The sequence below is a fragment of the Numenius arquata genome, chromosome 7, assembly GCF_964106895.1.
Source record: "Numenius arquata chromosome 7, bNumArq3.hap1.1, whole genome shotgun sequence".
NCBI classification, from domain to species: Eukaryota; Metazoa; Chordata; class Aves; order Charadriiformes; family Scolopacidae; genus Numenius; species Numenius arquata.
This window is the reverse complement of record NC_133582.1, coordinates 32,507,946-32,535,019: the sequence shown is the minus strand read 5'-3', so window position 1 is coordinate 32,535,019 and position 27,074 is coordinate 32,507,946. Positions and strand designations below refer to the sequence as shown.

Below are 27,074 nucleotides of genomic sequence, written 5' to 3'. Positions count from 1 at the left end.
ACCCGTGTGTGCACTGCTGGCCCTGCCACCGCTACTGCTCCAGCTGAACGCTCCAGAAGTTAAAAATGTTAAAAATCTGCAGGCTTCAACTTTTGAGCCTTGTTTGTTTTAGCGATGAAAAGTGCGTTTTGTATCAAATACACTGAAATATGTGGAAAATCTTATTTTTGCAGAATCCAAGGAGTTTGTGTGCCCCCGCATCTCTATTGTCAGGCTGATGACTCTGCACATAACTGTTTTTTCCCCTCAGCACTCTGTACAAACTCTGCACAGCTAAAATTGATTCCCGTTCCCCTGATGGTTAGTTTAGGGAGTGGATTTTATTCATTAGGCTTCTTTGACCCTAACTAGGCAAATGTATTAAAACTCTGATTTGAAACTTAATCATTTACAGTAAGTTCTCTTCATTTCACTTAATTTAATACCCTTCTAAAAGCTTGAAGTTAAATTTTTTTCCTCCTGTTTATCCTTATTTAGTGCCAGGTCTTGCAGCACTTCATCTGGTGGGAGGTTTTTTTGCCTTTTGCTGTAAAGACACCATTCTTCACTTGGCACAACGAGGTGTTGCAGTAATTTTGAGAGGCTTTGTCTTTTACTTTGAGTGGATGGCTCTCAGCACTCTGCAAGATTAAAAGTATATTTTGCTCCAGGAACCCATCTAGCCTCCCTTTTTATTCACCTTCCTGCTTCCAGGGAGAACCGCTTTTCACACCAGACACGTTTGTGTTTACAGATAAAAAATTTTTAAATTAGAGTAAAATTGAAATCTAGGGTGAGACAAAATTACTTAATCTTTTAAGCTGTGTGTTCTATGGGATGGAGGGGCTCTGTCTCTTTATCCCTTTGCCTCATTTAATGGCATAAGACTGGAATCCAGCCTGCAAGACGTCAAATCCACTTAATAAAAAATCCGGACAGCATCCTGGAGTCTCTTCTGTGGCTGCAGATGCTACCCCACGCTAAGATCCATCAGCTCACTATAGCAGCCATCAGGCTAAAACACAATTGGGCATTTCACTATAGGATGGAGGGTACAGGTTCTGTCTATTTTAAGGTGATATAAAATACCAGCACAGGGAGAAGGGAGAGGGCAGAAGGCTGCGACTTAAGACTTGGAAAGAGTTGATGCTGGGGGTATCTGTGCATCTTCACTGGGAGCGTCAGCAAGGAAAGGTGTTATTCTTTAACGGTTTATATCTCAAAAAACTCGGAGGATGCAAATGCTTTTTTGTACTGAGAGGAGTGTCCTCTTGAAGGTTTGTAACCAGCCGTGAGCTGTTGGAAGGGACATAGGCACAGCTCGGTGTACTGAAAAAAGGATGTTAAGGACCACTACTCTTAGCTGCTTCTGTAGGGACGTGCGGCCAGAGGGCTGACCTGGCTCTGAGGGCTCAGTTTATTGAAGTGTCTGACCTGAGTGAAAGCTAGATCAGGTTTACTAGAAAAATATCATCTAGGAAGATTAATTAAAAAAAAAAAAAACCACAAAAAAACCCAAAGAAACCCTGGCTGGCTGAAAGATGTAATTTCTTCCTGCGTTTTCAGCATCAGCAGGAGTACAACTATACCGTAGGTTCTATTTGTTTGCTTTCTTAAATCAAAACTCATGCTTTGAAGCAGGCGCTTTAAATATGCCATTAGTTTCCACCTTAGCTGATCTTGAAATAATTAGGTGCAGTCTGGTTCAGATTGCTGTTGGGCATCTTACAAAAAGCAGTTATTAACAAAATCTGTTTAGGTCCTTAGTTGGTGGTGGGTTTAGGTTTTTTTTGACCTTGAAATGAAAATGCTTCATCAATCCTATCTGCAAGTTAGGAATTTTTGTATTTTCAAAATGCTTTCCAATTTTTAAAAGCTGTAAGGTTTTTTGGGTTTTTTTTTAACATTTCAAAATAGAAATAGAGATCTTTCAGTTAGGAAATTTTTCGGCTTTTTTTGTTGTGGTGTTGTGGTTTTTTTTTCCCATATTCAGCCCCTAGTGTTGGCAGGAGGTTTTGCTTGGTCTCTTGAGTACCCGTGAGTTAACGTGCCTTTTTTTTCTTAGCCAGTACCTGCTGCTGGATCTGAGCCAGGGGTGTGACTTCGGGGGCATTAATTAAAAGGCTTAGTCAGTTTAGCTTCCTAAAAATGATACACACTTTTAGACTTCGGATGTACGATTCTAGGGGAATAATTGGTGATATATAAATAGAAATAAACGGTGTTGTTTTTGAGATTGACTTTTGTAATCAGAGATGTTAACTTCTGTTTTAGGAGGCGGCTTGGAAGCGCTGTAAGAACTTAATTAAACAGATCGAGCAGGAAGAGGAGGAGATGTTCTAAATTAGCAGCCTTTGGAATAGTTATATAGCTGTAAATACTGATCAAATAATGTCACTTCTTATGGCCATACCTCCACCTTAAAGCAGCCCTTGAAAGGCCACCGAAACGCAATGAGGCGTCTCATGGGAAAGGACAGTAGCAGTTTCTAACGGCCTATGCCAGTTCCTTTCAAACCATATGCAAATATTTTGTAGCTCTGGTAATTAATATTTCTATTTCTTAACATCTAAGAAAATAATAGCTTTAATTTCGAAAACTATCCGTGTATAGCTTACTGCTGCAAAATTTATCACGTTGGCTTATTCTCATTTTTTACATCTTGAAGGTCCCATTAAGCTTGGAGAGGACAAGGTCTATAGAGGTTTCAGGGCTTTTTGTTTGCTTAGTGTGCAAGTGTGTGACGTTGGCTGAGACCCGAGTTTAAATGCAGGGTTTCCCTGTTTCTCTGAGGTGTTCTGATGCTGCGGCTGCTTCAGAGATTTCCAGGAGCTGGTGCATTATTGCAGTTTGCAAAATCTTCTGGTTTTGTGCCTCTGAAGGGTGGCAGAAAGGTGTGTTACCTTTCCTTCCTTCCTTCCTTCCTTCCTTCCTTCCTTCCTTCCTTCCTTCCTTCCTTCCTTCCTTCCTTCCTTCCTTCCTTCCTTCCTTCCTTCCTTCCTTCCTTCCTTCCTTCCTTCCTTCCTTCCTTCCTTCCTTCCTTCCTTCCTTCCTTCCTTCCTTCCTTCCTTCCTTCCTTCCTTCCTTCCTTCCTTCCTTCTTTCCTCCCTCCCTCCCTCCCTCCCTCCCTTCTTTCCTTCCTTATTTCATTTTCTTTCATTGAGAGGTTATTGTGCCTGGAGTCTCAGGATAAATGTGGATGAATTTAGGGCTCGGTAAAGTCATTGTTTAAAAAATATGGAGTGTGAGTCTGTGTCGTACCAGCCCCTGCATGCTGCTCCCTGCACGGATACAGCACAGCAGAGACCTGTCCCTTGGGTGACCACACACTCGTGTCGTGCTACGGTCCTCCTTGGAGAGTAAATCACGAGTCTGCACTGTCTTTATATCTTCAAGTGCATATTCAAGCTCTTCAGACTTACAAGTATTGAAGAGGCAGTCTCCTGTGTGTCTCAGCACTCATTTTCTCTTTGTAGGTATTAGTCTCTTTAATTAAAAACACTAATTACTGTATAAGCATCTCAAGTCCCATAATCCAGGCACCTGAGGTAGGTGATGCGAACTTTCTCTTTAGACAAGCCCTATCAGCTGGTACCATTCTTGCTGCCCACTCAGAAACCTTTAGTATCTTTGCAACCTCTGTGTGTCTTTAAAGGATAGAAGTTGCTTTGTGTAATCCAAAACACGGCCTTAAGAAAGAAAAATAAACAAGAAAGCCCTAGTGTCCTTGGTCTGGAAAGGAGCTTTGAAAGATGCACAGCCCCAGATTCTCCTCTTCCTGGCCATGCTGAACTGTAATTCCTTCAGGATGAATCCGTGGATTGCCAGGAGAGGAGGAGGATAGAAGCATTAATGCACTGTTGCTTCTGTCACTGGCTTTGTCCAAGTCCTAACGTGGAGGTTGGAATCCCTGTGGAGCAGCGCCTTGCGGCCTGCGGCTCAGGAATCTTCATTCTCCTATCGGTGCATGAAAAAGAAACCTGCCCAGGCAGAGAGAAAAATGACGACCGTCCTCTTCTTTAATTGCTCTGCAGAATCTCTTTTAAATCTGCTTTAGACAAATTAGAGGAAGGAGGTTCTATCGTGAGTAGTTCCGTTTTCTTGCACTGTGGTTTTGGTGGAAGACACACGCTTTTCTTCTGTTCTGCAGGAATTGCAGAAAAATAAATTTATTTTTTTTTTCCTCTGCTGTTTCCAGATTGAAAAACAGAAGGGCCTTCTGTTTGAATGCTATTTGGAAAAAAAAATTATGCAAAATGGAGTAGGATCTGTTTTGTAATGCGGCCTGATTAAAATTGACAATGGTGTGCCGACAAGTCTCTTGCATAATTTTAGTACAGAAATATATTGTTTAATGTGGGCATTTGTTTTTGATGGGTTGAAGCTAAGTTTCAGGCAGCATTTGTCAGTCATAGAGGTTTTTTTAGTTATGCTTTTTGCACTTTTTATTGTGAGAATGCATCTAACATTTACAATTGTAGTGCTTCAAAATAAGAAGGGATAACACACAATAGTTTTAAGATGCCCTCAGTAATGCATGTGCGTTATTGTATGGAGATGTTATCTTTGGTCTATAGTTAGAGGTACAGGCAGGCCATGGAGCATGCCTCAAATCACGGGGAGGGTTGATGCTGCTCAGTACCTGCTTAAAATTTTCTGAAGGCTGTATAATCAATGAGGAACTGGAATTTGAATTCAAAATTCCTGGTTTACCTGCTCAAGTTTGCTAAAACTATGTTTCCCAGATTCTTGTTGCTAAACTGTTTATTGTTCTACACCACAGTGAACAGGCCATTGATGAAGAGAGGGGCAGGTAATGCTGGTCACTTTGGCTGCTGAAGGAAACGCGGGCCATGGAGGCTGGGTCCAGCACTTGGGTTTCACAGCAGGTGGATTGTAGAATCACAGAAGAGTTAGGTTGGAAGGGATCTTAGAGATCACCCAGTCCCACCCCCTGCCCTGGGCAGGGACACCTCCCACCAGACCAGGTTGATCAAAGCCCCATCCAGCCTGGCCTTGAACCCCTCCAGGGATGGGGCAGCCACAGCTTCTCTGGGCAACCTGGGCCAGGCTCTCACCACCCTCACAGCAAAGAGTTTCTTCCCCACATCTCAGCTCAATCTCCCCTCTTTCAGCTTAAAACCCTTCCCCCTCCTCCTATGGCTCCCCTGCCTGATCCAGAGTCCCTCCCCAGCTTTCCTGGAGCCCCTTGAGGGACTGGAAGGGGCTCCAAGGTCTCCCTGGAGCCTTCTCTTCTCCAGGCTGAACCCCCCCAACTCTCCCAGCCTGTCCTCACAGCAGAGGGGCTCCAGCCCTCCCAGCATCTCTGTGGCCCTTTGCTGGACTTGTTTTAACAGCTCGATGTCCTTCTGATGTTGGTGGCCCCAGAGCTGGAGGCAGCACTGGGGGGTGTCTCCCCAGAGCGGAGCAGAGGGGCAGAATCCCCCCCCTCGCCCTGCTGGCCACGATGCTGGGGATGCAGCCCAGGATGGGGTTGGCTTTCTGGGCTGCGAGTTGGTCTAGCGTTCACCTTGCTGAACTAGCTTTCAAATCCACTGTTACATACGAGGTGAAAATGAGTTTGATTTCTGACTGGTCTATATTTATTGACTTGGCAGTTGTCTTGGCTGGCTCGGCAGCGAGCTCACCGCGGGCCGGCAACCGGCAGACCATACAAACAGGTTTGCAGGGTGCCTTGACATGCGCCGCTCTGGAGTAGCGACCTACCAACTCTAAACTGGAAGGTTTTCTTTAAAAACATTCATTTGTTACTGTTAAAATGCGGAAGACTAAGTATTCTGACAAAAGAACACCTCCCTGGTGTGGTGGGATGTGTAGTGTAGGGCAGAGAGGAACCTGATGAGCTTCAATAAAGGCAAGTGTAGGGTGCTGCACCTGGGGAAGACTAACTCCAGGCACCAGTACAGGTTGGGGGCTGACCTGCTGGAGAGCACCTCTGAGGAGAAAGCCCTAGGAGTCCTGGTGGACAACAGGATGACCATGAGCCAACAATGTGCCCTTGTGGCCAAGAAGGCCAATGGTATCCTGGGGTGCATCAGGAAGAATGTGACCAGCAGGTCGAGAGAGGTTATCCTGCCCCTCTACTCTTCCCTGGTGAGGCCCCATCTGGAGCACCGTGTCCAGTTCTGGGCTCCCCAGTTCAAGAAGGACAGGGAACTGCTAGAGAGGGTACAGCAGAGGGCTACAAAGATGATGAGGGGCCTGGAGCATCTCTCTTGCGAGGAGAGGCTGAGGGACTTGGCTCTTTTTGTCTAGAGAAGAGAAGACTGAGAGGGGATCTGATCAGTGCTTATAAATATTTAAAGCGAGAGTGTCAAGAGGATGGGGCCGGTTTTTTTTCAGTGGTGCCCAGGGATAGGACAAGAGGAAATGGGCACAAACTTGAATATAAGAAGTTCCACCTAACCATGAGGAGGAACTTCTTTGCTGTGAGGGTGGCAGAGCCCTGGAAGAGGCTGCCCAGAGAGGTAGTGGAGTCTCCTTCTCTGGAGAAATTCATACCCACCTGGACATGTTCCTGTGCAACCTGCTCTGGGTGGACCTGCTTTGGCAGGGGGGTTGGACTAGATGATCTCCAGAGGTCCCTTCCAACCCCATATCATTCTGTGATTCTGTAAACGTGTGGACTAAGCACTGCAGGAGTAAATGTCTGTCTGAGGCGAGTGTCTATGGTTATAGGAGAGTGAGAGAAGAGATCCACTTGGTTCTTCTAGTGCAGTGCCCTTCACCCCTCCTTGGGACAAGCAATGCTAAATTGGATCAGGCAAAGAAAGCTTCTACACGGAGGGCAACTGGATGTGACATAAAATTCAGGGCATCCTCCTGTTCCTGCCTGCTAAACAACATAACTTCTGAAGACTCGGGTCAGTTTGTGTATTCTGCAATATAAAATTCTGTTGCAAAAAGCTTTAAGAAAAGATTTTGCTAGATGGTCCTGTCGTTTGTTTTGCTCGGGGTTCTTTGCTGCAATAACTCCTTGAAAAACGAAGCTGAATCTGCCCTTGTCGCTTGATCTGAATAATGGATGAACTTGGGCTTTGTTTAATCCAGCTCATTCTGCAAACTTTGATTGTGTTTGGTTTAAGAAAACCAAGTCATCAGTAGTACATACTGCAGGTTCCATGCTCAGCCTCGCAAAGAGATGCTGGGCGGATTCAGTAGATCTGATGGCACTTGTAAAATGGTCATAGTGTTTCGCTTTGTCCCTTTTTTGTCTAAACCAAGCAAAGCCTGACCAGAGCTGCTTTTGAAGAGCAAAGCATAATCTTGAGACGCAAGTTTTCTGAAGGCCAGTCTGCTTAGCTGCAGATGTACTAAAAAACTCTAAAATTCACTTCACAAGGAAAATCCTGGTTGTTTGACAGGTAGAGTAGTCTTGAAAAAATATGTAGAGACTGCTGGTGGGAAGAAATGAAGGAGGAATTTTCTGTGTTAAGTGCAGAAAGGCACAGGAGTGGAGGGATCTCAGCTGTAGTGTCCTTTTGCCGTTCTGTTTGAATGACTTCTCTTTGGAAATTTCCCAGCCCCTGCTAAGGCCACTGGATGGTTGCAGTCAGGGAAGAGCAAGATTTGTCTTATTTTAAGGGCCTGCTGTGTAATCTGGTGCGAGTTCTGTTGGGAGACTGCTGGTTTGATTCAGGTACAGCCTGGTGTGGTACTGCTGGGAGATGGTTCAGGAGGCTCTTTGCAGGCCTTGGGTGGGAGCCCGCCATGGAGAAGCGGGAGCAGACATGCTTAATTTTCTGGGGGATGCCCCTCGGCATCTTGTGTAAGTACACTGAACGGTCTGGGTACAGAGTGTTTTGAATACCCTTAACGTCCAGCACAGGAGTTAAGGAGAGGTGAGAAGGAGAACCCCAAACCCTTTTCTGAAATGCAGAGCTTCATCTTAGAATCATAGAATTGCCAAGATTGGAAGGGACCTTTCAGATCATTGAGTCCAACTGTCAACCCAACACTGACAAAAACCACCACTAACTCATGTCCCTTGGCATCACATCTACACATCTTTTAAATACCTCCAGGTGACTCCACCACTTCCCTGGGCAGCGTGTTTCAAGGCTTGACAACCCTTGCTGTGAAGAAATTTCTCCTAATATCCATCCTAAACCTCCCCTGGGGCAACTTGAGGCCGTTTCCTCTTGTCCTATCGCCTGTTTCTTGAGAGAAGAGACCGACCGCCCCGGGCTATACCCTCCTTTCAGGGAGTTGTAGAGAGCAAGAAGGTCTCCCCTCAGCCTCTTTTTCTCCAGGTTGAACACCCCCAGGTCCCTCAGCCGCTCCTCACAAGGCTTGTGCTCCAGACCCCTCACCAGCTCTGTTGCCCTTCTCTGGACCCGCTCCAGCCCCTCAATGTCTTTCCTGTCATGAGGGTCACGAAAGTGGACACAGCCCTTGAGGTGGGGCCTCACCAGTGCCCAGTCCAGGGGGATGGTCACTGCCCCAGTCCTGCTGGTCACGCTGTTCCTGATACAGGCCAGGATGCTGTTGGCCTTCTTGGCCACCTGGGCACACTGCTGGCTCATGTTCAGCTGCTGTTCACCAACCCCCCCAGGTCCTTTTCCACCAGGCAGCTCCAGGCATTCTTCCACCAGTCTGGAGCGTCCATGGGGTTGGTGTGACCCAAGTGCAAGATATTAAAGAGAACTGGCCCCAGTACCAAGCCCTGGGGAACCCTACTTGTGACTGGCCACCAACTGGCCTTAATTCCATTGACCACCACTCTCTGGGCCCGGCCTCCAGCCAGTTTTTAACCCAGTGAAGAGCACTCACATCCAAGCCATGGGCAGCCAGTTTCTCCAGGAGAATTCTATGGAAAACTGTATCAAAGGCCTTACTATAGTCCAGGTAAACAACATCCACATCCTTTCCCTCATCCTCCAAGCGGGTCACTTTGTCATAGAAGGCGATCAGGTTTGTCAAGGAGGACCTGCCTTTCATGAACTCACGCTGACTGGGCCTGATGGCCTGGTTGTCCTTCATGTGCCACATGATGGCACTCAGGATGATGTGTTCCATGACCTTCCCCAGACACCGAGGTCAGACTGACAGGCCTGGAGTTCCCTGGATCCTCCTTCCGGCCCTTCTTGTGGGTGGGCGTCATGTTTGCCAACCTCCAGTCAACTGGGAACTCCCCAGTTTGCCAGGATGGCTGGTGAATGATGGGAAGTGGCTTGGTGAGCACCTCCACCAGCTCCCTCAGTACCTTCAGGTGGATCCCATCAAGCCCCATCTTGTAATGGACTTCATCTTATAATTAGCTCAGATGGATTTTGTCTGGTGATTTGGCTTCCAGGAGTTGTAGGCAGCTGTGGTATTTCATCGATTGTGACCAACAGGAAATTCTGAAGGAAAAAAACTCAACTTTGTATGAGGCTTGGGAAAGGCCGTTGCTTGATTAGCTCCTTGGCTAATGGTGATACACGGCATAGGGTAGGTCCCAGTGCGGAAGGCTGCACTGCAAAGAGAGCTTTTCAAAGTAATTATCTGTAAAATGAGAAAAGTAGCGTTCATCCCAAATTAATGGTGGTGTCAAACCCATCACATTTATTTTTAAGAGAGCATTAGAGAGCATAGCTGGCGTTCCAGCAGTCCTGTAGAAAGCTGTGTTGCTGGCAGGGAAGGGGGGATTGGTTCCTAATGAAAACCTTGCGTGTCACGCTGGTATGCACAATGCAGAGGGGACAAAAGGTTATTTAAAAAAAAAAAAATCTTATCAGAAGTACTTTGACATTAGTCCTCAAGTAATTATTTTTATCCTTCAATAAGTGCATCTGCATGCTATTGTGCTAACACTGCTGCTTCTCTTGTTAATTACACTCTTTTAAGCTTGCTTCACAAGAGTAATCTAGCAGCCTGAAATAATTAATGCAGTTCAAATCAAATGCGGTAAGAATAAAACAAGCTCATCCAAAAAAAAGAAAAAAAGGGGGGGGACACACTCAGGCAAAAATAAAAAGAAGGCAAACCCCAACACTTGGGCAATTAGATGCCAAAACAAACACTCAGGCTGTGGTGTGTCCATGTACATACAAAAAAGATACTTCCTGCGTTACAAGCAGATTACTGAGTGTTTTTAATGGAATGATCCCTTGTTACAAACAAATACTGTTACCTGTTTTCTCTCCTTTCACTAAAGGGTTGATAGTAATTGGTCTCGCCATTGGCTTCGGTGGCCGTAATTAAAGTTCAGCGCGTTTGCAATTCTTTCCAACAACAGATCCTAAACGTAAAGCTTTTGTAGTTTTCTGTTATCGAGCGGTAAATTTGGTGGAGAAATAGCTCCTGGTTGATGTTATCTGCTTCTGCTAAAAGGTTTACAAAACAAGAGCTAACAGGAGACGGATCCCTTTTATGTCCTTTCACAAGTGGTATTTGGAGAGTTCTCTAATCAAAATATTGTGCCAAATATTTCCTGGAATGATAAAACCAAACCCCAGAAGACCTTGAATCTTGCACAACCTGCTTTTCAATCGGTGAAATTTGCGGCATATAAGGTGATGATCAGATGACATAATTTTTTCCAGTGGGTGGAATGTTTTTATTACTTAATAATTGTGGCAAAGTGGTTCCAGTATTTTATCTTACGTTTTTTAAAATCAGTTGTTTCAATGGGAGAACTGAAGGTACCAGAATCATGGCTTCCATCTGACAGGAAAAGCAGGCATGGTTTTGAATTATAGATGTTTTATTAGCCTGTATTTTAAATCTCATTTTAGTTACTTAGTATGCAGGGCAGTGATGAAGCTCTTTTTCTGAGCCATGGACTTTGAAATCATAATCTTCCCTGCTTCTTTGCTGAGTAAGTTTCACTTGTAAATAATAAAAAAAAGCTTGTCCTTCTTCGGGAATAGTTTCCTGGGAACCACACAAAAATGAGTAAACAGCAAATACAAGTTGATGGCAGGCTTTATAAAATACGATCTTTTGGCTCCGAGCTGGATCCTTCAGTACCTGCCGCCGGGTCCCTGCCTCTCGTGGAGGTGGTGTTTGATGCCCCGGTGGTGCTGGTTTTCTTTGCCCCCCCACCCCTGCCCGGAGGCTGCCGCCGATTTATCGGCACTGGGTGAAACACAACTCGCCACCAAGTAACCCAGTAGAGTATTGAAACCTCCCGCTGAAGGGTTGGTGGTGTTGAATTGGATAGACTAAAGCGATTACTCAGCGTGGAGATGTGGCTGGTCGGGTAAAACCCAGTCCTTTCCCCCAACCCAGCCCCATCCTCTGAGGGTAGTGGTGTGTTAGTCCTTACCTTAGACATACTGGCTTTGCTGGGGCTGAATAAGTGACTGTCTAGAAGAATGAGAAATGTTGTTCATGCAGTACAGGAAATTAATTAATTAGTTTTTTTATAGCTGACCGCAAGCGTTTGTTCAGCTTGTTTGCATTTGGAATGATCCCCAAGTTTACAAAGTAAACTTATAAAGGATACTCAAACTAATCTTCAGCCTAATTCTTCAGTAGGGATTTGCATTTATGGTTGGTTAATGAGCAGCCTGGGTTTATGATGTTGAAGGAGGGGAGAAGTCTGAAGCAGGAAATATTACTTAAATGCTTCAAATGAGCAAACTGCATGATGTGGGTTTGGCCATTTCCTAGCGCTGAGACATCACTAATAACCTTGAATGCAAATTTGCTGATGAAAATATGAGCTGGGCTTTTTCTTCTAGAGGTGTATTGGCATAAAAGAGCAAGGAACAGATTGTAGAAGAGAAGGCTGTTCTTAGCTGCATTTGTAAAGCAGTTCTATGGAGGTATTTTCAAATTGTTGGATTTGTGACTTTCTTGAAACAGATCTGTTAGAAAAGCTGCTGTTCTTTGTGTTCTGTTTCAGTGAAGCACGTGGGGAAACTCAGCCTTTGGGGTATTTTTTTTTCTCTTCCCTTCTCTCCCCACTCCATTTTGCTAAATTTTCTGTCTCCATATTGTGATGACCTTCCTCATTTTCTTTTGGCAAAGTACCTCAGGATGTGGATTTCTCTCCTACTTGAAGCTGAAGGAGCAAAGGGTACTCAATACTTAACAAAATAAATATCACTGGTGAAAGAGCCGGGGGGAGCAAGCGCTGGTCACGCTCTTCAGTCAGCATGGCTCGGTCTTCTCCATCTGAATTGAGACTCTTGTTGGCTTTTTCATGTTAGTGTATTTCTTTACACTCCTGGCAGAAGGAATTCTTCAAAATTGGGAAATAAACCCCGGCTTGGTGATAACTCTGTGTGTGTGTGTGATGCAGATGCAGCCCTCGCTGGAGAGCTGCGCTGAAGCACCAGTGACAGTCTCTGTAAAGCCAGGCAAGCGATGGCATGCATGGTTTAAAATGAAAGAAAGGGAATGAAATGTAAGGTCGATTCCCAACCTGGGACAGGCGCAGAGTGGTGTCACAGGAGATGACACTCACGTTTTACTGCTCTGCTCTGATTTGTTTTTTCTGTCCAGACTTGGAAAGATTTCTGCACTGAGGCTTCTCGACCCTTGACAAGGACTGCTACTTAATTTTTCAGAATAACTGTGTTGTGTCTACATATAACTTCTTTTTTCACTCTTTTCTCTTCATTCTTTGAGGCATCTGGCATAGCCCTGGGTCTCTTCTAGAATAGCCCATAATGAAAAAGTGTCTGTGTCACAGGAAGGCAAGTGTGGATTCATTCCTGCTTTGAATCAGTTTGCTTTGGTACTGACGCTCCTGCTTCCTTGCTTTGCTGGCATGCTTCTCCTGGCCCTTTTTGTCGGCGCATGTGTGTGACAGTTCGTGGGCCATATCCCTTGGAGCTGGCCTCCTGGTTTAGATGTTGGCACCACGTGGAGCCTGGTGTCCTGCTTCGCTTCTCCGGTCTGGGGAGACAATCCAGTGCCCTTGTAAGAAAAAACACTTGTGAGGCCAAGATGGAAGGGACCTTGAAAAATATCAAGTTCCAACCCCCCTGCTCTGGGCAGGGACACCTCCCACCAGACCAGGTTGATCAAAGTCCCCTTCAACCTGGCCTTGAACCCCTCCAGGGATGGGGCAGCCACAGCTTCTCGGGGCAACCTGGGCCAGGCTCTCACCACCCTCACAGCAAAGAGTTTCTTCCCCACATCTCATCTCAATCTCCCCTCTTTCAGTGTCAAACCCTTCCCCTTCCTCCTATGGCTCCCCTCCCTGATCCAGAGTCCCTCCCCGGCTTTCCTGGAGCCCCTTTAGGGCTTGGAAGCGGTTCTAAGGTCTCCCTGGAGCCTTCTCTTCTCCAGGTATGTAAGACAAGATGAGAAAGATCTAGAGGGGCCAAGGGGTAACACCGTTACCTGACCTGGAGCTGCAGGAAAGGAAGGGACCTGGGCAAGATCCTTCTCAGCCTCCATCACAGAATCTCTGGAGACCTGAGTGCTCTTCTAATGAAAACTTCTGGAAATGTACTCTTGATATCCATGTCTTGGAACTCAGTGTTTTCATGGTGTACTAAGTATGCCATGAAGAATATCCTTTTGTCTCTCACATGTTTCTGATAGCTGGTGTTCCCCTACACCTGAGCAGGCCAAGGCTACCACCGATATAGGGGCTGGCAGCCCTGGCAAGAAGAGACAGGGACCAGAGATGCTGCTGAGCACCACATACCTTTAGGGGAGAGGGAGCAGAGTGCCTTTTCCTACTGACACTCCCATTTGTATGACTCCTGGGACACAGGGTCCAGCTCTCGGAGGGAGGTTTGGCTGGGGTGCAGCCACTGGTACTGCAGAAATACCTTTTTCTTTTACCTTTTTTTTTCCCCTCCCCCAGCTTCCCCTGCATTTGGCATTTTTTTTGTGCTCGGAGGCAAGGTCGGGATTGAATGAGTCCAAGTTAAATTAAATTTGGTTCATGAGCTAGTTTCTGAAATGAGAATAAGTCAGCTTTGAGATATAACTCCAGAAAAAAAGAATTCTTTATTGTAGGCATGGGTTCGGGTTGCTTTGCATCAAGGAAATTGCTTGGGCGTGGTTTTGTTTTCTTTTTTTTTTTTTCTGGTGGCACCAACACAGCTACCCATCAAAGTGAATGAGGGTGCGTCCACCAGATGAGGATTGAACACACGCACCCCACCAAGTGAGCAAAGCGCTTCCCAAGTCCAACGGGACGGCCTCATCACCAGGCGAGATTTTTGCAGTAGAGCCAACCTACCATTGAGGTCACCTGAACAAGCCGTCGGAGTGCATTTGCGCAATTTAAAATGATTATTTCACTTTCAATTCATCCCAGCCTGGAAATGAAGGGGTCTGTTAAAGGAGTGAGGTGCAATATAGAACAGCAAATAAAAGCCAATGTCCTCGTTTCCTTCACAGGGTCTGCCTTTAACTCCGTTTTTCAGAAGAACCTTAGTTGGCGGTGTTTCAGTGTAAATGGAAGGTGATGAATTAGCTTTATTGTAGCCTGCAGAAAGGAGGAACAGCTCCATGGGAAGGGATCTGATACGGTGGCTGAGACTTTGGCGCTTAAAATGAGCTCTCAGGCCGTTAAAGCAGTTGGATTTTCATTTTAAAAGTTAGTTATGAAGTAGATGCAGTCTCCCTGTGATGAAATACTAGGTTAGCAGTGTGAACACAGCTTTTTTTTTTAATTCAGAATACTTATGTGGATCTTTTTTGGGTACATCTTTTAATGAATGATTTGAATGCATTGTATCTTGACTTTTTCTTGGTAACATCCATTTTTTCCCCACGATTTTTTTTTCTAACAGGAAACAGGTTTTATTGTTGGCTGTAGAAATGCAGGGATTCTTACACCGGTGTCTCAAAACTCTGAGTAGCAATTTATTATTTTTCAGGAAGAATCGCAACTTTAGTACTTCTAAGTAGAGATGTGAACTCCATTGGAAATGGTTGGAATGGGTGGATTTGCAGTTAGGGAGTTGCTGGGTCATCAGCTGGGAAACAGAGCCGGAACGGAGGGTCAGGAGGCTCCGGAAAGAGGGGTCATGGGTTTGGAAGTGGGGCCAGAAGTGTGGTCATACGATGGGAAGTGTATTGTGGGCCAAAAAAACCCCACAACATAGGAGTAAGGTCAATGTCAAAAATAACTCAGAGACAATTGTAAAACTGGTGAGGTAGAAGTAATAGGACTGTAACTATTAACCAAGAAATAAATCTTGAAAAATTTAAAGAGACCATAATTTGTACTGGAGGTGTCCTTTATTGAGGGTTTCCACCCACATTCATTAGAAATAGCAAATAAACAATTGCCTGGGGAGCCGTACTGGATTTTGACATGCTCGTCCTTCTGCGTGAAAGTTGAGGATGCGCTGATTTACCTGTTTGTGGTCATCCAAGGAGATTCTGAGGAATAATGCAGGACTTGATTCTCTTGTTTGAGGTATTCAAGTAGGGAAAAAAAAAGCTCCTTTGGGAGTGAAGAAATGAGATACCCGCAGGCGAGGGGAGAAGGAGGAGGAGGAGGAGGAGAGTGGTGTGCAGATTGGGAGACAGCCTTTTTCTAAAAATACAACCTTATTTTTCCTGTTAAATGGCTGGTGCTGTGAGGGGTTTTTAGATGAGCTATTTTTAAAGAGATAATGTATCCACTAAGGATGTCATTATGTATTGCAAGAGTTTTAATATAAACTGTTTACATATTGATCTTGTAAATTAAGCTGTTTCTTCCTTATCTTCAACAGGCAGCCAGATAAACTAGTGGTGGTTTGGACAAGAAGAAGCCGAAGAAAATCCTCTAAGGTTAGTTGATTGCTTTATTAAGTGTCCCAACTTCAGTGACAAGCAGGGTCAGCCGTTTGAGGGAACGGTTTCTAGATTACGGGGAGCAGACAAATAAATAAGAAATGTTTTAATTATTTTTCTTTTCTTTTTAACTCAGTTTAGCTATAAAATTCAGAACAAGCTGCTGTTGATGGCAACGCTAATTTGTGGATACGCTTAACCGATTTCAGCTTCGGTTATTTGTTCAGCAGAACTGTATCATCATCAGTTCAATTTCAGTTATTAATCGCTAGACCTAAATAGAAAGGAGAATCTGTTTCACTACTAGAAGTGTATTAAACATAATAATAAAAAAAAAAGTAATGAAGAATCTGACATCATTGTAGTAGGAAGGTACAGTCAGAATAAGAGGCTATTTCACAGCTAGAAAATACTACAAGTCAAAAAGAATAAACGCAGGCTCTTTCAGCCAGTAGTGTATATTTGAATTAAATTTTAACATTTTACTTCCACAAGCACCGTGAGGAAGCCTGCGAATTTGTCTTTTATAGCTAATGACTTGGAGCTTCCCTTTCCTCAGGCTACCAAGTGACGTCTGTCCAGTATTTGGGCCCTTCATAAAGCTTTTCTTGCCTGCGTTTGGGTTTTTTGGCATGTAAAAGTTTGCAAGCAGAGTAGCCCTCTCTTCTGTGAGCTTCACCTTACTTTTTTTCCTGCAGCGAGAAATCTGAAAGCCTTATGAGATTACTGTCTCTTTTGTTAAATGGGGCTCAGTTTGTCTAGACTCCCTGAATTTTGCTGCTCTGACTCGAGATGCAGTTGGAACCTCCTTTGGGTCTGGGGCGGAGGGAAAGGTGAGACAGTCTGGGTGTGTGGCTTGGTTTCCGTAGAAAATGAAGCTTAAAAAAAACCCACAACATTTTCCATTTACAGCGAGATTGAAACAAACAGCAAGCGTTTCTAAACCTCTGCAGTGTCTGATATGACAATGTCTTGCATCGTATTGTATTATTGACTTATTCTTTTAAACTTAAATATATTAAATAAATATAAAATAAAATATATTACTTCACTCTTATTAAAGAGTAAAATCTTTTTTCAATCTTAGCAGGCAGTTATTGTTGCCCAGGGAGGTGGGGAGCCTATTTCATGCATCCAGCAGGCAAGCAAAGGTCTTTAAACACTGATGGTGTTGCAGGATTTCTTTTGTTGCCTTGTGTCCTCTGGGGTAGGGCTCTCCCCAGTCTGCCCAAAAGCTTGAGAAGGGCAACAGAAATGAGCTGGGGAGAAGAAATGTCGTCACCACTGGGCAGGTTTGGGGGGGAAGGAGTGTGTGCTGGTTTTCTCCCTTCCCAGGAGCATGTTCTCGTCAGGATAACTCAGCCACACTCGCTGATTCCCTCTTCCCACAGCGGTTGCCTCTTACCCTGGTTGGGCTTTTGCCAAGTGGTCTAGTCCAGAGGGGAAGTTTTGGAACTCAGCCTTTTAATGATTCTTTAAAACTTCAGTTAAAACTTCTGATGGTCTAAGGTCCTTTTTTTTTTTTGATGTATGCATGTAACTCAAAATGATACTTCCAAAAACTGTGGGATGGTAGAGAGAGGGCACCCATGATAGAGAAGTTATTTTGCAAAAATTATATGTTGAAGAACTTAAATGTTTAGAAAATGTGGTATACAGTTTCCTTCCCTACTCAAGAGAGACTTCTGGGTTTTTTTACTGGTACTCCTCTTTTTCTGTCATGCATATTTGCTGTACTTTGTCTTTTAACTTGAGAACTAAGCTATTCTAAGCTGTTTTATCTGAAGACTGGTTACTGACTGAAAGTGACTGCACAACCAAATGACTACTCCAATGTGTGCGTCCTGAATTCTGCTTTAGGGTAGGAAAACCCGAAGGTGTGATCTGGTGAGTAAACAAGGGTGTGAACTTAGTCTGGCACCTTTGCCAAGATAACTGCTCCTGTTCCACGTTCGTGCTCTTCAGCAAAGCCAGTCGGACTATTGCTCTTCCATTGAAGGATAAACTAGCTCAGGTTACCTTGAATTTACAGCATGGTGTGTATCTAGGCAGCAAGATATATGCTGATGTGTGGTGTCTTGTGGCTTACCATGTTTCTTTTTTAGTTTTGTTTCATTTCTGTAGAACAGAGAGAGAAAAGATAATCTAGAACAGTAAATTCAATACTTACGCAAGCACCGTAACCCTGAAAGCTTGGTGAAAAGCAAGGTATCTGGCCATGAATGACTGGTTTGTTGAGACTCAGAATATGTTCAGAAACAGAAGCCCTAACAAAAGTCTAGTGAGGCTTTGTGAAGTGATGGGTTTCTGCCTGTGGTGTTATGGGCGTGATGCCATAGGCTCCAGTGGCAACACTTCGCTCAGGCTAAAGGATGTTCTGTCACTAGCTCAGCTTTTTGGGCTTCAGGTTTTTTTGGCTGGGCCGTAAATTTCCAGGATGTGTCCTCCCATGAGTGCCTTCCCCTTTGGAGGAGATCACCAGTCAGTAGAAGCAACTCTTGTATAAACTGGTGGATTTGCCTGAGACTCAGAAAAGTCTTTTGCTAACTGATTAATTCATGCTCACTAAGATCCCACAAAAGTACTCTGGAAGAGGCTGAGTGGCCCTGAGGCCTGGGCAGAGGACAGAGTTAATTTTAAAGCTTAGGTAGTTGATATGATTTGAGCTGTTCGGTTCCAAGACTGTAGATCAATAAGTGTTCTTGATCTCTTAGTCATCCTGCCAGTAAAATACTTTATTCAACATATTTGTTTCATCTAATTGCTTTCTTGGAAGCAAGTCAAATGAAAATTTCCTCTTATTTTATTTTTGATGGACATTGGGCTCAATGTGTACAAAGCATTAATAATTTTCTATGTTTTTCAGCTTCTTTGAGAAGGCGGAGGAGAGGGATGTGGTCTTACTGTAAAGATGTTGTAAAGACTTCTTTGGAGGTTATGATTTCTTTCTGAACTTTTCAGTTCATTAGGGGTAATGATATGTTAGTTCAGGATCATGGAATGGTTGCGGTTGGAAGAGATCTCTGGAGGTCAGCCAGTCTGACCCCTCCTCTTAAGCAGGGCCACCTAAAGGTGGTTGCCCAGGACTGCATGCAGATGGCTTTTGACTATCTCCAGGGCGGGAGACTCCACAACCTTTCAGGGCAACTTGTGCCAGTGCTTGGTCACCCTCACGGTGAAAAAGTGTTTCCTTGTGTTCAGAGGGAACCTCCTGTTTCACTTCGTCCCTCCTGCCTCTTGTCTTGTCACTGGGCACCGCTGAGGAGAGCCTAGTTTGGTCTTCTTTGCACCCTCCCTTCAGGTATTTATGTACATCTGTAAAATCTGCCTGAGCCTTCTCTCCTCTGGGCCAAACAGTCCCAGATCTCTCAGCTTTTCCTCCTGTGAGAGGTGATCCAGTCCCTTAAACGTTTTCATGGCCCTTTTCTGGACTCTCTGCAGTAGCTCCATGTACTGGGAAAGTATAAGAGATAGGTCATCAAAAAAATGTGGTGCAACTTGGAAGATAGTGTGATGGTGCTGTGGATGTGTACTGAAACTGGCCTGCTTAACTAACCTTAAGATACTGTTGAGCTGAAAGCTGAGTTTGTGATGTTCTTTGAAGCCCTTATTTTTGTGGTTTTCTATGATTTTGGTATGCCTTCTGGCCCGCATCCTTGCTTTCCAAGTCAGCTACTAGAGCGGTCCCTCAATTAGAAGAAATCATGGGAGACATCATGTGCAGGAGCTTGAATATTTTAGTTGTTACTGTGGGAAACATAAGATAGGAAGTGTGGATATGTTAAATTATAATAAGTTTTAAAGTGTTGGACATGAGCAGCAATAACCATTTAGAAAGAGCGGACTGATGGATGGATACAGGACCAGAAATGCATCCAGCAGTTCCTGACCTTAATGCCAATTTAAGTTATTTACTGCTCCATTCTGGGATCCCCTCTCTGGGCAGGTCCGATTTTGATGCTTTCCAAGAGGCGTGTCAAGACAAGGTGGCTTTGTATGGCTGGGCATCTGCATCCTGTGGGCCAGGAGGTTACAGAAGATGATGATTTGCAATTTTGCTATATTTAGCAGAATTACTGAGCAATTCTAGAACCAAAATGAACTTTCAGCTTTGGGAGGGGGGGGAAATTGCCAATCTGCTAGTGCAAATGTTGTCTTTCTTGAAAATTAGGTAGGTGAGGCTTGCCACAGCTGGTCAAACCTCATTTAGATGGTTTACAGAAGGTGGAGCTTGTAGCGATGGACTTGCTTAATTCTTGCTCATTGGTACCCTGTCACACTGGCGTCTTGTCCCCAGGTTTTCAGGCCCTGGGCTTTTGGACTTGCCTTTTTTTTTTAAGTGTGGGAGGAAAGTCTTTGTTCTAGTGTAGAACAAGGGCAAAAATGTGTTGTAAATATGTTTACCTTCATTTCACTGAGATGCTCTTGCATTTCCAGGCTTTGAACTAGGAAATCTCAATTTGAAAAGAGCTGCTGCCGTGATGTCAAGGAGGTACTTTCTGCTAGTCCTGTGAGTGCTCACGGTTGAATTATACACCTCTGAAGAATCAAATTTGCACTTGTTTCTGAGAGCCTGACAGAATTCTTCTTCAAAGATCCTTTTTGTATCAAAGCTGAAAGAAGGCACCTCGCCTGTGATTTCAGCGCTTCTGCTGCAGGTTTATCAAAAAGTGTTTAAACAGAGAGGAGAAGGAACAATGTTGGGAACAGAGGAAGGACTTCAACAGTAAGAGCGGAGACAACAGAAGCAGAGGGACAGGGGGTAAAAAGGAACCCTTGCTGGCCACAGCAGCAGCCTCTCCAGCTTTTTACCAGGGATGTGCCATCAGTAAAGCAGCAGAGTCCCCCGTTTTGCCATTCCTTGCGATCTGTTCCCCTTGGTGGCTCCTTCATTGCCCAGTGCCAGCCCTGCTTGTCACCACCAGCTCCCTCGCTGACTGGAGTGACCGAGACATGTTGTGGCTCTGACGCCCCGACCACCGCGGTTCATTAATGGCACTCTTGGGGCTTCTCAGTTTGTTGGTGAAGTAAAGAAATCACATTGGGTTACAAATGCAACGGTCAAAATAAGAATTTAAGCAACCTGGTCTGGTGGGAGGTGTCCCTGCCCATGGCAGGGGGTTGGAACTCCATGATCCTTACGGTCCCTTCCAACCCAAACCATGCCATGATTCTAGTGCATACCCTTTTAGGCATACGATACAGTCTTTAATAAGGCAACTGCAAAGTGTTGTCCAACGGCGTTGCCTCCTCGTTAAGCAGACGGTCGTTAGGGAGAGCATGGGGACCGAGTGGTGATGAAACTGCTACATCGATACAGGAGTTGGAGGGGGTTTGTTAAAGGTACATGACGTGGACAGAAAAGCCTGCCTCAACATTTGTGTGGTTAAATGCTGCTCTGGGGAATTCAGTTTTCCCCATCCTCATCTCCAGAGTTCCTGGCTGAGGTTTGGTAGAGCATCGAAGCGAGATGCGATGTGTCTCTCCCAAGTAGAGGGTGCCTGGGCCATGGGGACCGACTGGCAGCAGCGTTGGGCAGCCCTTGTTGCACTTGAAGTGGGGGAAAAAAAAAGTCAGCTTTGGAAAACAAAGCTAAAGGTTGTTTCATGCTTAATCCCTGTATCGGGTAAGGTCCCGGGTGATTTAAGCAGACCATGCGAAATTAGTGGAAACTGGCAATTCTTTCAGTGCTTGTAAATTGGGGAACACAATACCCTTCTTTTTTTCCAGGGATCCGGCAAAGTTAAATTTTGATAATGTTCTGAGGTGTGGTGTTGGATGTCCCAGAAAACGATGACAAAAATAAACCTGCATTCAGTTTTTTGTTTTTTGTTTTTTTTTTTTAATAAGAAGCCAAATAGATAAGGCCAGAAACTGCTTGGTGAGAAGGCGGAGAGGCTCTTTATCTGGGCATCGTCTGTTGCGGGCAGTGAATAAGGCAAGGTTTGGTGAAAGAAATAGCATGAGTCATGGATTTAAGGAACACGTCATGAATGTGTATGTGCGAAATTAAGTTTGAACAGCTAGCCCGGTGCTGGAGAATCTGTTTCCTCGTGAAGGTGAGATTTTGCTCGTTTTCCAAGCTTAGCAGTCTTTCTGTAGCTTTTTAGCAGTAATACGTGGCTGCAGAACGACGGTTGTAACCCATGTGTGTGATGAGAAATTGAAAACATTCATGGGAAGACCTGTGGGAATCTGCTCGTTCCCTCATCTGCTCTCAGTGAACACCGCCAGCAGCAGGTTGAACAAAGGCTGCCTGGTGTTTCCAAGGGCTCTGAACTTTCTTCTTTGGCACATGCTGGGTTTTTGGGACCGCATCGCAGGGCAGGAGCGGGATGGGAGCATCGCTTTGGTGCCCAGCCTCTATAACTGGAGGGCCGAGATCATTTCAAGGTGATGGTGGGGACACGAGCTGTAGTCCGGAGTACGCTCTCTAATTTGTCTCTTTCCTTTGTGGTGCTGAGCTATGGTACGGAAGAAGAACCAGCTTCCCACAAACTGCCAGTCGAGGTTTTCTGTGGTGTGGGGGAATCGACAGTTTTTCCCAGTCCATCCCTTTTCCAGCAGGCCCGTCAGCAGCTGGATCCTGCTGGCCTCTGGCTGTGCCCAGATGATGTACGGCTTTGGTGGCATTCGTCACATAGAGCAGATTGGAGCAATGCTCCATCTTCACAAGCCACGCTGCTGGCGCAGAGGCACTGAATGAAGGATCTGGCTGCTTAACGACAGCTCCTCCTCTTTGAGGTATTCGTGATGGTTTTTTTTTCTCTCCTTGTCTGAGCCTTCAGCCTGGGTACCAGTGAAGAAGAGGGACTGTCCTTACAAGCTGAGCTGCCCTGAGCACTGGTGGAGCTCCTGCTTGGCTCTTGTGCCCCCCGAGCAGCCTGTGGCAGAGCTGCTCTCATCATAGGCAGTTGACAAAAATGTTATCAGGCAGAGAATAAAGCCACTCCTGGGGCTGCAGGTGAGGAATAGCGGTAGGTCTGGTTCTGACTTTTGCTTTTTAAAAACAACATCGAGGGCTTGGCCCTAGGAACATATTTTTGGTTCATAAATATAAGCTGTTCCATAATTTACAGCAGGCTTAAAATATTATGATCAGCTCTTAGGATCTTACAGGAAAGTAACTTGCAATTATTCTGCACAACAGAGGCAGGATGAGGCGGGGTGGTGGTGAAGAAAAGAGAAAGCAAATGGGCAGCATAAAGCATCTGAAGGGGGAGGCTCTTGAAATAATGTAATAGTTTGGTTTTGAAGGGTCAGGAAAGATTTTTGTGGCAACAAGGAAAAGCGTAGGCAGCAGTATTCAGTCTCTCTTGTTGTTTGGTGTGTCCCCCTCAAGAACTGGCTGAAAAATTCTGGTACAGGTTTGGAAAGGTTTTTTGGGTTTACTCCCTCCCCCTCCTCCCTGTGGGAGGATGACACTGGGTTTATAAATGTTTATACACTTTCTTATATTACACAGAATTGATAGTAACTATTTTTTAGATTGGAGGAGAGGACTTCAAAAATAACAGCGTTTATAAAATTGCCTGGTTTGTTCCAAGTTTCACGGAAATGTATTGGTATTTTGGAAACTGTGCAGTGTCGTCATCTTCTGCAGCACCTCTGTTAATTGCCGTTGTCCGAGTTTGCCTGCCGAGCGGGAGGCAGTTTCTTATTGTCAAGGTCAGCCCCTGGTGGGTAATTATAAGGAAAAAAATAGTAAGGAATTATAAAATGGGAGTAGCCAAGGCAGCCCTCCAGTGAGCCAGTCTCGTCTTCCATTATTCAGTTGATGTATTGCCATATGTTGAACTAGCTGGAGCTGCATTATAGCCTTCTGTATCATTTCACTGTTGGGTAGGAGAGTTTCAGCAACGCCAGGAAACGTTACTTTTACGATGAAGCCCCCTCTGTGTTCCCCAGCAGAAACTACTGGAGAACAAGATTGAGTTTGTCTGTGCAGGAGGTGAGAGGTGTGTGAGACCCCGCTGTTTCACACCATCAAAAAGTGGACACCTTGTACCAAAGCACGAGACTTGTACTTGCTATTACCTTGCTGGTAATAGCTTGACTGTTACTGAATGTTGAGAGTTTGCCCAAACATCAGAGCACTCCCTTTGTGCTTGAAATTACTGACTATTGAAGGCTGCTTGACAACAGATTTAGTATTTTCAGGGATGTTTCACTGATTTTGAGTACAGTTTGTAAGCCCTTGGGTGTGTTGTATGTGCATGTATTGTATGGACCGCTGGACATTTTAATTATCTGGCCCTATGAGTTGCTGATTTCAAGCTATTTTTAAAGATTCTTTCCTTCTCATTGGAACCAGAGGCTTAAACTGCAGAGGTATCAAGACGGTCCTTCCAGCTGAAGCCCAGCAGCACCGTTGTGGTGCTCACAACGTTGCGAGTAGCAGATTGCAGAGCAGGCTGTCGGGGTTGTTTTAGAGAGAAAACCAGGGAAGGATCTCAGACCTGGGTAGCTTGAAGTGCTCATGCGAGTCCGTAAGCTCACCTCCACGTTCTTTGTTCAACAGCTTTCTTCCTTTTAAGTGTCACCGGGCTTGTGCCAGAGCGATGCTGTGGGATGGACAATGTCATTCACAGCCGTGCTCTAATTATAGGGTATTTCAGCAACCCCTCCTGTAGCTCCTGTTTCCTGATTGAAGAGAGCTTTCGCACTGCATTGTCTCCTCTCTTTTTTCCACCAGCAGAAAAAGGAAGGGGTTTCTCCTTGAAATGCTTCTCTTGAGAGACCACGGCTCTTGTCCCTCGGGTTTAGGAAAGGAGTCCCGGGAGGTGGGGGCTGTGGATGAGACACCCTCTACCAGCGGGCATGTCTGCTGGGCTGGTCCTCTTGCCTTGCCTTCAGAGACCAGGGGAGATGGCTAGTGAAAACTAGGAAGAGATGAGGAAAAAATGGGTCTAGAAGGCACAACCCAGTAGGAAATTGAGGTAGAAGCGAGGATTAGGGTGGAAATGGACTGTGCAGGTGCAGCCCCTTGTCTCGGCTGAGCCCTGGCAGCAATCGCCCGTCTGGAAGCGGCGCAGAGGTGGCCCGATGCAGCTCACGCATCACAGCCAAGGCATGTCATTTGGGAGTTGAAAAGGTTTTTTTGACACAGGCCAGATGTGACTTCAAGAAGCTGCAACACAGAGTTCCCTGACATGAGAAATACCACGTTAGAATAACACTCCCCGTGTTAATTTTAAATTACCTTCTTTGTTAGCCCTTCCTCTCTGCTTCCCCACCTTTGCTTTCCCCTTTCCTTTTCCCTTTCTCCTTCCCAACAGCCCAGCTGTAGTTTTGATGTTATCTTTTTTTCTGTCATGCTGTTTGTGCGGTACAGTGTTTATTTTTCAAAGCAAAAGGAGGATTTAATAACATTCAGCTGATCACAGAAACAGCTTTGCTTTAAAAGCTCATTAGCTAGGGCTTGTCTCCTTGGGTTGTCGCTTTCGGAGACATGCCTGTCACACTGACAGAAAATCATATATATCCCTGTGCGTGTTTATTGTGTGCCTCTGACTCTCCCAGTGGGAGGCAGTGCTGATAAAGGGCTCGAAGTAAAGCTTTGCCTGCACCAGTGAATGCTCATTTTCTAGTTTGTTTTATATATAGCAGCAAGTGATCCTCAAGCAGAGCAGGCTGGCAGTGCCTGGGCTATGGACATCGAGAGTTGGACATAATTGTCAGCGTTGGCCAAAAGCAGCAGGAAAGTGCAGGTTCCAGACACGCCGTGAGCTCTTACTGGTTTCTGTGAAAATGGGTAACTGGAAACAGAGTGGAGTGCCCCTGAGGAGGAGAAGTTGATTTCTATCTTACCAGATGCTAGAGGGGGACAGGCTGGCTGGCAGGTGAGCCCCTGCCTGGCGCTGGATCCCTGCCTCCTGCCAAATATCCCCATGGGGCGAGCTGGGAACGATGCAGGGACTGTGGGTCCTGCGGGAGGGAGAGACACGAAGCTGGAGCTTGGGTGGCTGTGGTGGGGCTGACAGCCACTGCGGTGTGTTTTGCTGCTCACAAAACAGCTTTTTCTTATAAAATACACTCACAGAATCACATGGGGTTGGAAGGGACCTCTGGAGATCATCTAGTCCAACCCCCTGCCAAAGCAGGTCCACCCAGAGCAGGTTGCACAGGAACATGTCCAGGTGGGTTTTGAAGGTCTCCAGAGAAGGAGACTCCACCACCTCTCTGGGCAGCCTCTTCCAGGGCTCTGCCACCCTCAAAGTGAAGAAGTTCCTCCTCATGTTTAGGTGGAACTTCTTATGTTCAAGTTTGTGCCCATTTCCTCTTGTCCTGTCACTGGGCACCACTGGAAAAAGACCGGCCCCAAAGTCCACACTCGTGGAGTAAAGCTATAAACAGCACTGTTTGCTCAGTTATTCAGAAATTCATCCAGGCTTGCCTTAGAATAATGAGATTAGGCTGAAATTTGTAGAACTAAAAATAGTAGAAATTGGATTCTTTCAAGTTACTCTTTTTTTTTTTTTAATTCATTTTTTCAGATGCCCCAGGATGTGTCACTTAAGTTTATTCTGCAAGTACAAAACATAGAAACTTACTGAAATTCCCAATCTAATCAGGTGTCTTTAGAAAATGGGGTTCTAAGCAGAACACCAAAGGTGGAAAAACTTGTGATAAAACCACAGGAGAGCTGGAAGTCGGTGTTTAGCAAGAAAATAAAAATAAGGGGATGGAAAAGAGCGTGCTGTGCGCATGGAGGTGCGGAGGCAGGGAGGGCTCCTCTCTGGTGGCTGCGCAGGCTGGATTCTGCCAGCAGCTTCCCCGTTCCTCACCTTCACCTCTCTTCCCAGGTTCTCTGCCTCTCCCTTTGTCCTTCATCCCCTTGTCCCTGCTGCTTTGGCAGCTCTTGTCCCCTGTGGTTAATCTGCAGTCCTTTGCTGTGTGAGGATTTGAGGGATTAGGGTAAGAGCAAGTCTACTCGTTCAACCTCCCTGTAAAGGGGCTCCGGGAAAGCTGGGGAGGGACTCTTGATCAGGGAGGGGAGCCATAGGATGAGAGGGAAAGGTTTTAAGCTGAAAGAGGGAAGATTTAGAGTCACGTCTTTATGTTCAGGTGGCACTTTCTATAGAGTAACTTTTGGGATGTCTGACACTGCTTGGAGTCATGAGTGGATTGTCTCTGGATTGAGAGCAGCCCCGAGGAGAAGGACTTGGGGGTGTTGGTGGGTGAGAAGCTCAACATGAGCCAGCAACGTGCCCTGGCAGCCCAGAAAGCCAACCCCATCCTGGGCTGCATCCCCAGCAGCGTGGCCAGCAGGGCAAGGGGGGGGATTCTGCCCCTCTGCTCCGCTCTGGGGAGACACCCCCCCAGTGCTGCCTCCAGTTCTGAGGCCACCAACATCAGAAGGACATGGAGCTGTTGGAGCGGGGCCAGAG

General features: G+C 45.5%; 1 protein-coding gene across 2 annotated transcripts in view; it reads left to right on the top strand.

Annotated features, from left to right (window-relative positions):
- The window catches only part of EHBP1 (EH domain binding protein 1), a 238,442-nt gene that overhangs the window by 20,246 nt on the left and 191,122 nt on the right, over positions 1-27,074 (top strand). For both annotated transcript variants that reach the window (XM_074150615.1, XM_074150614.1), the window contains exon 3: positions 15,624-15,681. In XM_074150615.1, the coding sequence (XP_074006716.1) occupies positions 15,624-15,681 (58 nt within the window). The remainder of the gene's footprint in view (positions 1-15,623; positions 15,682-27,074) is intronic.